Source organism: Peromyscus maniculatus, chromosome 4 (assembly GCF_049852395.1).
Source record: "Peromyscus maniculatus bairdii isolate BWxNUB_F1_BW_parent chromosome 4, HU_Pman_BW_mat_3.1, whole genome shotgun sequence".
Taxonomy (NCBI): domain Eukaryota; kingdom Metazoa; phylum Chordata; class Mammalia; order Rodentia; family Cricetidae; genus Peromyscus; species Peromyscus maniculatus.
Genome location: NC_134855.1, coordinates 71,450,829 through 71,463,559, shown reverse-complemented (window position 1 = coordinate 71,463,559; position 12,731 = coordinate 71,450,829). Strand labels below are relative to the sequence as shown.

The following is a 12,731-nucleotide window of genomic DNA, read 5'->3' as shown; positions in this document are numbered from 1 at the left end:
AATGTTGCATGTTGTTGCCTCCTGCAGACTCTGCAGCATATCCCACCTGCAGCGGAGAGCCTGTGTGTCTCCACTTCTTCACAAGAATTGCTGGGAGGGTGTGTGTGTTTGTCTTTAAGATATTTTTATAGATCCAGATTGGGGAGAACTTCAGTATGTAGTTAGACCACCTCCATTTGTTTCCACAAAGTAATTACAATTTTTTTAAGGACTGCAGTTATGGTTACCAGACACTTCTTTTGACATGTATCTATATGATAAGGGAAGAATAAGAAAAAGTCTGTGAGTTATGGGTCTAGAAACAAAGGTTATGATTTGCCCAAGTTAAAGATCAGTCAGTAGAACTAAAACTCATCCAAGCCGCTGCCTTCCTGCCAGTCTGGCTCTTTCATGAACTCTCTTACTTTCAACACACTGTAAACCACCCCTCCCACTGCCATGGAATAGAATTCTGTTTGTAGATTCTCAGGACATTTAATAAAAGTAGTACAATCACTATTTTCAGTGCTATCCCTTAAAAGAAGTGTGTGCATACAAAAAAAAGTATGAATTTCACTAGATTATGAAGATGATGGAGAACAGCCATAACCACCCTACAAGCGTGCACAAGATGCTCTTCTCATTTAGCAGAGCTTGATGTTTCTGAGTCTTGCTCCTTAGTTTGCAGCATGTGAATTGCCTTAGGTTTTGCACAGAAACTGGTAACTGTACTTGTATTAAGTCAGCAAGCAGTGTTTTTCTTTAGAAGGTCCCAGCACTTAGATTATTATGAACAAAAGTTTTATCTCTGAGGCTGGCAAGATGACTCAGTGGGTAAAGGCATTTGCTGTCAAGCATGATGATCTGAATTGGATTCCCCAAGACCCACATGGTGTGAGGAGAGATCCAGCCTCCAAAGTTGTCCTGACTTACACACATACACACACACACACACACACACACACACACACACACACACACACACACGAACACACGCACGCACAAAGAAATAATACTCTAACATATTTTTATCTTTATATTCCATGCTGTGAAAGACAGTGAATATATATGTCCCAACTAGTTTTATGTCAACTTGACACAAGCTAGAGTCATTTGGGAAGAGGGACTTTCAATTGAGAAAATGTCTGCTTAAGATCCAGCTGTAGGCAAGTCTGTAGGGGCATTTTTTAAATTAGTGATTGATTTGGGGTGGCCAAACCTATTGTGGATGGGGACTAGTGAGTGGTACGAGTATAGTAAGAAAGCAGGCTGAATGAGCCATGTGGAGCAAACAGTAGGCAGCACTCCTCCATGGCCTCTGTATCAGCTCCTGCCTCTAGGTTCTGGCCTTGAGTTCCTGCCCTGACATCCCTGCATGATGAACTACAAGCTGTGAGATGAAATAAGCTCCTTCCTCCTGAACTTGCTTTTGGTCATGATGTTTTATCTTAGCAGTAGAAACCATAACAAGGACCACGTGTGAATACCCCCCGGCTGTTTAGTCTTAGGCAGAGCCTTGCAACATAGCTCAGCCTGGACTTAAACTTGTGATCCTCTGGCCTTCTCCTACTGAGAGCTGGGCTTACAGGAATGCATCACCATTCCAGGCTGCCTTCTTCTTAAATTATAATGAAAATCTTTTGTCCTACATATAAAAAATTTTTCCTTTTGAGAAATGAGCCTACTGACCCTGATACAAGCTCTTTCCACAACTATCCATCCTGTCAGTGTACCTTAGTAACGCAGGCTGGGAGTGTGAAGTGACAAAGAGTCTCTAGAATGTGCAGACCCTGAAGTAAGTCCCCAGCAAAAGAAGTAGGGATGCAGAGTCCTCGTCAAATAATACCTCAGAAAATTAAACATGTAGGAGTGAACTGTGGTGGCTCTGTCTATAGTCTGTTGCTTCCCTAACTCCCACACAGTCCTGGGAATTGAACCCAGGCTCTCGTGTGTGCTCAGCAAGTACTCCACAACTGAGCTGTTTCCACAGCAGTGATAGTGAACACAGTCTTTTTTTCCAGTTTTTCATTGATTCATTTGTTATTGTGTGTGTACATAATGTGGTGGGTCGGGAAACATGTCCCGCGTGTGACACCCACGTGGAGCTCAGATGACAACTTTGTGGAGTTGGTTCTCCTTCCACTGACACTGGCTGTGCTTCCTGGCTCGGTCAAGAAGCCAAATTTATAGCCAGCCTTTTGTTTTCTACTCTATGACAATAGAGATCAGTTCACCACCAAACAGATAAACACTCCCCCTACTTCCCTTGGGATAGAATCCAACTCCAGAATGTGTAAATCGGAGGGGCAGACACACACACACACACACACACACACACACACACACACACACACACACAGAGTCGTGTGCTTTGCTTCTTTTTCTTTCTTTCTTCCCTGTCTTCTGACTCATTCACCTCACCAGGAGGGAATCCCTGTGTATGGCAGAGATTGCCGATTCAGGTGTTAAAGATTGCTTCTCTCTCTGGCGATGCATTTTGAAGGTCAGTCAGCATACAGCCATTACTTTAAAGTTTCTGCAAAGAATTCCACTGGGCCGTAATTGCTGGATAAGAAATCTAAGGAAGCGTCCTGCTGATACAGTCATTTCTCTTGTTTTCCCCAAACAGAAGTCAGCACAGGGAAAGGGGGTGAGGCCCCCTCGTCAGTCTCTGGGCTGCTCTCCTTAGCAGCCGCTCCACGTTCTCCCGGATTCCAGGTGTTCTGAGTTCTTACCTTAGCAGTGCTTTCCTTAATTGATTCCCCACAAGTCTCTGCACACAAGAGCAGTAGCTTATCTCTTCGGATCAAATAAACAAACTGGACAAAAACAGATTGTTGATTTGTCCATATGTGTGTGCTAAGGCTTTGACTAAGGTGGAATTTGATTTCCGGGCATGGAGTGTTCATCTTGATCTTTAAAAAGGGAGGGTGTACACAGGACTGTCACCTGTAACCACCCCCAACACAAAGGTATCTGTTGCAGCTTGCCCAGTAACTCTAATACCAAAGCCTGAGGGCCACCACACTAAAAATTTCCTGATAATATTTTTAAGTTCTTTTATATAAGAATGGTGAAGAACTGAAAGTTGTGTTTTTGCTCAGGAAGTGATTTATTTTATTACCTTTTTTCTGCATTTTTTGTTTTGTTTGTTACTTTTTAAAAAAAAAAGATTATTTACAAGAGGAATAAATATAAAACAGTGATTTAGCTTGCTTTTAAAACATTTGCCGAGCGTTTCTGTGTTACCTACTTATAAAAACAAAACTTGGTTTTATAACTGCATAATTTTGAGTAGAAAGACAATGGAGAAAGACCCAAACTATTGAGAGTAATTCATCTCTGTTAAAGGATAACAGAGCTGCACTTTCCCCTCCAGTGCCTTCTATTAACGACCGTCACAGAATGCTTCCTGGAAGGTAGCGTACCTCACAGCCAGGAGAAGGGGGACTGCTGTAGAGTGTCACCTAAACCGTCAGAGCAGGACTGTAGGCAAGCCACTTTTCTGGGACCGACTTTGCCTCCAATTCTAGCTCCCATGACCAATCAGTTTAATTACTGTGTCTTAAGAATTGACTATATACTTGAAAGCAGTGCTCTTGTTTGGGAGGGGACAGGAACTTAGCAGGAGCAGGATCTGGATGAAGCTCTGACTCGTATCAGTAACTTTGAGAGTGTTGTTGGGCTGCACGGAGCTAAGTGTAGACTGACTTCCTTCACATGGTGTCCACCGTTCGGGTTTGTGCTGCAAGGTGATGCACTGGCTCTTGCAGTGTCCCTCGGAGGCCCCAGGGCTACTGTGAGGCTAAGAAATGCTGAGTCGTTGGGGCTGAGTCAGTTGCTGTTTCTCCTCAAAGACTGGTAGGATCTGTCTTCAGCATCCCCTGAACACTGGCCTGCATTTGTGCACATGCATACACACAGATGCACACACACACACACACACACACACACACACACACACACCACATACACACATGCATGCACACGTGTGTGAACATACATGCACTCTCTGAAGTTAGGGTCATACCTCAGTAACTTCCAGTGGACATACTAAGAGATTCTTCAACAGCCAAAGCCAAAAGGCCTTGTTTTAGAGAACAATCATACCAGGAGAACTTCTTGTTCCTTTGTGACTTCTCAAGGGGACAACACTAATAACAACAGCAGCCTATCCTATGCTCACAATGCTCTCACTTTTTTTTTGGTTTTTCAAGACAGGGTTTCTCTGTATAGCTTTGCGCCTTTCCTGGAGCTCACTTGGTAGCCCAGGCTGGCCTCGAACTCACAGAGATCCGTCTGCCTCTGCCTCCCGAGTGCTGGGATTAAAGGCGTGCGCCACCACCGCCCGGCGCTCTCACTCTTTCTATGTAGTTCACAACAAATGAGTGAAGCCAAACTATTTTTAAACTCAATTTACAGTTGGGAGATCCGATACAAAGTAACGCTCTGCTTTATAATACTAACATCCTAGAGACAGAATTGGCACTCAGGAAATCTAATTCCAAGCTGTGCTCCTGACCATGATCGTGCCAAAAGAACCAAACCATCTTCTCAGCGACACCGGCTATAGTTACTTGGCCAAGAGTTCCAGAGTCTTGCTCCATGACTTTGACTGGCTTCATTCTTGATGCTTATGCCTCAGCCTGCCTGATGCTGGGCTTATATGTGTGGAATACCACACTGCCTGAGACTTACCTTAGCATGTAAGTGATAACTCTTGTTAGGAAGTGCAGAGTCATCTTCTAGGAATTAGGTGGACAGAATTAATGAGAAGGAAAGAGGTTTGCCTAACTTCAGCAATGATGGGAGCTCCCGAAAAAGTAATTTACTCTGAAAATGTACCCACAAATCAGTTGTACCTTTTCCCTCAAAGTACTTACACTTCCACAAGGAATATTAACTAGTTCTTTTTTCCACAACACTCTTATAAGCTAGGTCAGTATTAGTAATCCCAGTATACAGCAGGTACTCCATCCACACAGAGAAGAGGTGTTGAATCCCTGAAGCTTGCACCACAGTTCCAGAAGCAGAAGAGCCCTCCTTAGAGTTTCCTGTTGAGCTGGGATTGCTTTACAGACTCTTATTTCTATAAGAAAAGAAGAGTTAGAATTGAATTAGATGAAAACGCTTTGTAAGCAAGTCCAGAGCATTATGCATAGAAGAACACTTCTCTTTCACTTGGGACCTTGTTAGCTAAAGCATTTCATTTAAGTCATGAGGTTCTCGTTAAAAATTATGACATACATCTCAAGGTTAGTCTAAGCCATAGAGTGTCTTCCCTTTTACATCAGTGCAAACAAAGTAAATGCTGTGTATAGAAAATGCTGTTGTGACTTTCTATGCTCACGCACGTGTGTGTGTGTGTGTGTGTGTGTGTGTGTGTGTGTGTGTGTGTGTGTCTGTCTCATGAGAGTCTCGCTATATATCTCATGGTGGCCTCAACTCCTCCTGCTTCAGCATATCCATCTATTTTGGGTGTTGTTTTGTGGTACTAGGTCCAGTACTTTCTTCTCTTTAACAAGTATATAATCTACCAGGAAATTAAATAATGTTTTTCAAGGCTCATCAGTTCTCCTCTGAGTTGGAGCAGAAGTGTACTGAGGTCTAGAGAACACAGACTTTAGCTCTTTCTAAAGTATTTCACTAACTCGTACCACAGCCGGATGACTAGAAATGGAGTTTTAAAGTTAGGCACCTTAACTTACCAATAACTCAGCTATTTAGACAAATCACAATTAAAACCAGTCTGCTTTTACCTATTTGTGTAAGAAAGTTAGCATTAATAGTTCTTAATTTTTTTAAGATTTATTTTTAATTATGTATATGTTGTGTCTGTGTGGGGGGTGGTGCTGGTACCAGAGGAGCCCAGAGGCCTTAGGTTCCCCTGGAGCTGGAGTTACGGGTGGTTATGAAGCCACTCAACGTGGGTGCTGGGAAATAAACTCAGGTCCTATGCAAGATAAGTATGTGTTCTTAACCACTGAGCTATCTCTCCAGCTCCAACAGTCTGGAGAGTCCAATATTTAAAGCATTTGGTCTTCATTGAGCTATTCTGATGCTTCCTACTGCTAAGAGATGCCTCATACAAAATCACTTCCTGTTCTTCCTTCCTTCCCCTGAGAGCGACTAGCCTGGGTTTGTGATTTGGAGGACAAGATGTTCTTCAGCTTCACAGATGTTGCTTCCCAAGAGGGTTCAGGGCTGAGGCTATTCAGGAAGACCAACTTTAGCTTTGAGGGCTTTTGAAGATCATACCTTACAGGTGCCCCTTGAGACATTTTTTTTTATTGCAGACATTTTAAATGATGAAATATTTTTGCAGTAGGAAAAGGGAAAGAGAAGTGAAGTAAGATGATGTGACAGATAGCATCAGAAAACTGAATCAGCCTTTGCTTTGATAATATCACAGTTTACACAACCTTCATCAAGGTGAAAAATGATTTAATCATTCCATATCATCAGTATTTCCTCTCTGCTTTTAATAGCCATGCTTATTTATATCCCAATCAGGAATTGTCTCTGGGAAGTGTGAAGTTCTTCGTAGTAGATTAAAGTCAGTTGGGTGTAGAGAGTTGTCCAGTTACCTTTTATTTCAGTGTTGTTATTTTTAGCTCTCTGTACTTAATTGTTCGTGCCAGACGGTGACGACAGGTGACACAGGTGGACACAAAGCAGCACCCTCTGTCCTGCCGTGGTGGGATCTCAGCAGAGACCGCACTTCCCATTGCTCAGGGCTCCCTTCCCGCTGGCCCTCTGTGGACACGTGTGCATGCACACTGTCTGTCAGGTTGTATTCCCCATCGCCTCCCAGCACAGGTAGACTTCCTGCTCCTTTGGCTCCGACACACTTTTTCTTTGCCTACAATTCTGCCTTCCCTCCTCTCTGTTGGAAGGACTCCTGAGTAAAGAATGATAGGTCTGACTCGAATTCCAGATTTGCCATTTAGCTTAGTTTGAATTATTGTTGTCACTGTGAATCAGTCTCCTTGTGTCTAAAACCGTTTCGGTAAGGGTTAGTGGAAGGATAAAAACACAAAGCACTCCATAAATATTGGCACCTTCCTTGCAGTTCCCCTTCTGTGGGCTTATGGGATGCTTCAGAACTGAAGTTAGGCTTCCCAGTGTTTCCTTGGAAGGACTTACTTGGCACACCATACCGGCTCAGCATTGTCTGTCTTGTCTTTGCTGTCTTCCCAAGCTGCTTGTACATTTCTTGAAAGCAGGAACTCTTGAAACTGAATCCTCGGCTTTGGCAGTATCTTTGCTTTCTCTAGAAAGTGATTCCCTCCGTCTGTAGTCACGCTTAAATGTCCTGATAAAGGAAAGAAATCACTTACATATTCTTAACCACATGGTTGTCTATAATAAGAAATCTGTGGCCTTCCAGTGACCACATCTTCTGTGACAGCATACATAGAACAGAAAGGGAGGGAAAGACACCCATTCAGTGAGCCAGACCATCTGGAACAAACAGTGGCAAAGGAGAGATGTCATAGGCTGGTTATTGCCACAGAAGACATAACTGGCTAGTATTCTCTGGCCCAGAAAATGGCCATCAGGTGGGACTCAATACTGGGAGCTGTTTGTGTCAACAGATATCCCTGATAGGATCAAATCCTTTGACTCACAGCACAACTCTAGAGAACAGTCCCACTGTGTGAGTCAAGAAGGTAGCAGCAATGTCAGGATCTCATTCAAGATTTATTAACATTTTGTTCTTAGAACATCTCTACCCAGGCAGCCAGAACATACTGTCTAAAAGAAAATCAGGCAACCTTTTCACATTGCAGTCTTAATGTGGGATTGCTGTTATCACTCTCCATTAATTCCTTGGGTTTTTAAGGCATATAACTCACCTCACCTTTTGATATGTTTCATTTTGAACTACATGAAAGAATAATATATGTCCCTATAATCCATTATTCTCAGACATATTCAGGCTCTTCATTCCTCACTTTTTATGGTATTTTTAGCTTCAAGAGGATATTTTACAGTGATGGATAAACACAAGATCTTGAGGCTTGATCTTCATTGCCTGCCACCTTTTCACCAAAATACTTGATTCTTCCGATAGCATAGCAGCCAAAACTTGAATTTCAGTGCAAAATCATGAGTCACACACATACTCCTGTGTACTGATTGTTGCATTAGCTGCATTATTTGCATTGTCACTTTTTGCTCTTGATGTGTCGGGACCTTGCATTATAAGGCAACGTGAGAGATATTTCTAATGTATGTATCTGTGTCTCTTGTCATTGAGGTCATTGTCATGAAAAAAGCCTGGACATCAGCCATGACAAACAGAAATATTTTGACAATCCACAGTCACTGGATGCTGCTGAAGAAGAGCCCTCTGAGCAAGGAGCAGAGGAGGAGCCTGTGCTTTCTGTTGAGAACTCAGGGAGGGACTCAGATGCCCTTAGACTTGAAAGTAAGTTGACTTGACCTGAGCTGTGCTCCGGAGAAAATCAGCTCCTGAACACCAGGCTTGCGCTCTTCTCTCCTCACCAGAGTTTGTTTCCTTCTTCTAACAGCCACTCATGGAGTCAGGAGGTTGACCATCAAATGATGAGGAGGACACTGTGATGGGGAATTCACTCTTTCTTCCATTTCTGTCCCTCTCTTGCTAGGCAGACTTGATTCATGCATGTGCGGTCCTGCTTCTCAACACTCTGAGTCTCTGGAGTGAGTCACTGCTGAGAGGAAACTCTGTGGCTTCTGGAATGCTTTGCCCTTGACCCTGGCCTGACCTCAGATGCTCTTTCACTTTCCTCACCTACTCTGTCCTGTGTCGGGAGGATACCTGTATCCTGACCTTCTTTCCTCCCGTGCAGTGTCTTTCAGTGGCACAGATTCCTGTGACCACACCAGTGGCTCCCATAATGTACTTGCCCTAAGGCTTCTCCACAGCTCCAGCCTGATTTTTGTAGGCTCTTTATCTTGATGTACAGGGGCTTTAAATCTAAGATGTCTGCTGTTAAACTTGACTTTACATTTGGTCTATTTCCTGAAATGTTCAATTCCCATATCCCATCCTGTGACTGCAGCTCAGCTCACCCAGGTCCCCTTGATTCCTCAGTCTCTAAGACCTGCTGAAGCTTTCATTTCTTCATCTTCTCTCTCTGCTACTAACTGACACAGGCCATCTTCACTTCTGCCTTTCCTCTTAATCTGTCTTCCTAACTGTAGCCTTTTACTTTGTATATATGCTATCTCTCTGTGTGTGCACACATATAAGTATATATAGAACTAGAATTATATAGGGTGTGTGTGTGTGTGTGTGTGTGTGTGTGTGTGTGTGTGTGTGTGTGTGTGTGTGTAGAGACAGACAGAAAGAGAGCAAGGGAATGTCCGTAATTGACACAGAATTTTAAAAGCAGAAGCAGCCATTGTTATGGATTTCTGGTGTGTCCAAAGAGTTGTTTCTGAAATGCAGTTGTAATCAGGTAAGTTTCCTAAGCCTAATTTTTTCTGGAACTCTATTAGATTCAGAAGAACCTAAATTAATATGGACTATGAGGTAGTTTGGCCCCCAATCCCATTATAACTAAACCAGTCGCAGGAAATACAATATCCATTCCTCTCTCTCAGGCCAAGTTCTTTTGAGCCTCTACATCTTTCACACAGACTTATAATGACCTCTGCAAATGTTTTCCTGGGCTGGGCATGTAGCTTAAATAGTAATGATTGCCTGGCATACACAAAGACCTGGGTTTGTTCCCCAGAACTGTATAAACTGGGCATGGAGATTCACATATCAGCTATAGAGGGAGTTCAAGGCCAGCCTGGTATATGTGAGACTGTCTCAAAAAGGGAGGAAGAAAGGAAGACAGAACCTATACATTTCCAGTGTTGCCTCCTCTGTGAAGCATTCACAAAAGTTTTCAAACATTTAAGGAACTTCATCTGCTATGTTTTCCCTACTTTTTACAAAACACGTTTTATATATTGAAATTTGTTTGTGTGTCTTGGCTTCTATCAGATTATGAGCTTTCACTAAAAAATTCTTTGGTTTAGATTTATTTTTATGTGTATAGGTGTTTTGTCTTCATGTATGTCTGTTGTACCACATGCATGCAGTCCCTGTAGAAACCAGAAGAGGGCATCAGAACCCCAGGGGTTGCAGAGGCTTCTTAGCTGCCACGTGGGTGCTGGGGAGCAGATCCTCTAGAAGAGCAGCAAGTGTTCTTAACTGCTAAGTCCTCTCCCCAGCTGTTAAGATTTATTTTTACTTATTGTTTCATGTGTTAAGTGTTTTGCATGCATGTATTCATGAACATCACATGCATGCCTGGTGCCCCTGAAGGCCAGAAGAGGACTTTGGATCTCCTTAAACTGGAGTTAACAGAAGATTTGTGGGCCATGTGGGTGCTAGGAACTGAACCTAGGTCATCTGCAAAAGCATCAAGTGCTCTTAACAGCTCATCTAACTCTACAGCCCCATAAGTTTTTGTTTGTTTTCCCTGAGTCACGGTCTCTCACTGTGTAGCCCTAACTGTTCTGGAACTCTCTGTGTAGATCAGACTGGACTTGAACTCATAGAGATTCACCTGTCTCTTAGCCAAGTGCTGGAATTAAAGATGTGCCCCCAATACCCAGCAAACAATTGAGTAATAAAAATAAATATATTTGGAGGTTACAAGATACATTTTTAAATTATTTGTGTGTGGGGGTATGTGCACATAAATGTAGATGCCCACAGAAGCCTGAAGAGGATGTGTATCCTCTGGAGCTACAATAACAGGTGGCTGTGATCCACCTGACATGGTGCTGGGAACTGAACTGACATTTTCTGCATGAGCGCTCTTAACCACAGAGCCTTCTCTTCAATACCCAGGTCTTGAACTTTTTACATACCATGTCCTATGTCTATAAAAAGTATCTTACATTTATTAATTGAATATGGTATTTGCCTTATGTGGATTGAATTACAATATTTACCAAGTAGGGTTGGTAAGATGGCTGCTGACATGTCTGATGATCTGAGTTTATTCCCGAAACCCACATGGTGCAATAAGAGTATTAACTCCCACAGTTAGCCTTTCACCTCCAAACTCATGGATATACACATATGTGTACTTATGCACAAACTAAATACTAATACGAAATCTTTTCTCCTACTATTAAATATTTAAAAGCTCCTGTATAGGAGAAGCAAATCAGTCCTCAGGGAGACCACCACTTGTGTGAATGATTGTGTCTTTTCTGCCCACTGTGACTTTCACTCTTATAGAGTTAGAGAAATAATCAGTTCTATTGCAAAGTATTAGACTTTCAGGAAACTAAATCTCACCTAGCAACTCCCAAGAATTTATCCTTAAACTGTACAGTTTGCTCATTCACATCAGGATGACTCTTCTCTGATGCCTGGCAATCTCGTGTCTTTTTTGGCACCAGTACACCCACACAGTTCCATGAACATCCTGAGGTTTCATGGACTGAGAGTCATCAGAAATGACACTGAGTCATGCTGAGGGTATTTTACCCATTTATAGAAATGGTCCCTATTCCATTTACAACTCTGTAGTATCTGGGATATTTATGACTACAACGTTAGTCATTATTTTTCTCTAAGACAATTCAGAATAAAACCGAACCACAATTTTGCCCCAGCTCCCTTTTGTAGAACACATCATTGCCTGAGAGAGCAGTCATCCAGCGTTTGTGTATCTTCAATTCCATTCCCATGTCTTTCTGTTCAGCCCCCATACTTAAGATGAGCCATAGTTACCCTGACCGGGGCAGGGAGTTTCTTGGGCCTCTTCAGCATCATGCAGACTTACTCACACAGATTCCTTTTGTCTCTGATGATTCTGCTCACAGTGTGAGAGGTGTGAGCACTTTCAGGCACTCACTTTTCTTGACCTTGTGTCAATCACCTGCAGTTCTTTTTCTTATCATCTAGGTACCAATAACATGTCCACAGGAGAACAGTTTTCGGTTTGCATGTTCCTACCAGTAGGCTTCCTCTGCTGGGATTATCAGTTGTAACAAGTCCTGCTCTTTACCACAAACATATAATAGTATGTTTTCATAGACACAGCCAAGCATAGACATTAAAGACATTTTGAGAAGTCTAGTTTGGGGGGAAAGAATTTAAAGAAACACAAATAGTTAAGTCCTCTCTAGTGACTATTAACTGTAACAGTAATTCCTGCCTTTTAGTGGTATATTATAACTTATACAGTATTATGCATCATGTACTAATTTGTGAAATAGATATTATTAAGCCCACCGTATAGATGAGCCAGCTAAGGCTCAGGAAAGTTAGACAGCTCCCTCAGATTGTCAGTAGTGGCATATCTAAAATACATATTTAGCCTCCTGATGCATGGGGTCTCATTATTAGTGCACTTCAGAAATAGAGGTTTGATGGATGAGAACATCATTTTTAGTTGGTAAGAATGATCAGAATCGTTTACTAAGAGAAGTACAAAGATGATCTCAGAATAAAGGCCAGTCTTGGTCAAAAATGTACATCTGGCCACCTTATACACCAACACACATTTCTCCAGAGGTAAAAGAATTTTACTCGTGTATCTTTTTTTAAAAAATTTCATTTTGCTAAGAGTGAAGACAATGCCACTTTTTGACATTTTCTTTTTTTTATTTAATTTTTTTTTCATTTTACATACCGACCCCAGGTCCCCCTCCATCCCCTTCCCCTGCTTCCCCCTCACTTCACCCCCAGCTCACCCCTCATCCATTCTTCAGAGGGGGTAAGGCCTCCCTTGGGGAGTCAACAAAGT

General features: G+C 42.4%; 1 protein-coding gene across 4 annotated transcripts in view; it reads left to right on the top strand.

Moving 5' to 3' along the window:
• The window catches only part of Ttc17 (tetratricopeptide repeat domain 17), a 105,676-nt gene that overhangs the window by 45,274 nt on the left and 47,671 nt on the right, over positions 1–12,731 (top strand). For 2 of the 4 annotated variants that reach the window (XR_013050605.1, XM_042275780.2), the window contains exon 17: positions 8,243–8,413. The exons of the other annotated variants lie outside the window; for them this stretch is intronic. Coding sequence is in view for 1 of the 2 variants with exons in the window: in XM_042275780.2 (XP_042131714.1) it covers positions 8,243–8,413 (171 nt within the window). In the remaining variant the exon portion in view is untranslated. The remainder of the gene's footprint in view (positions 1–8,242; positions 8,414–12,731) is intronic. 4 annotated transcript variants of the gene reach the window in all.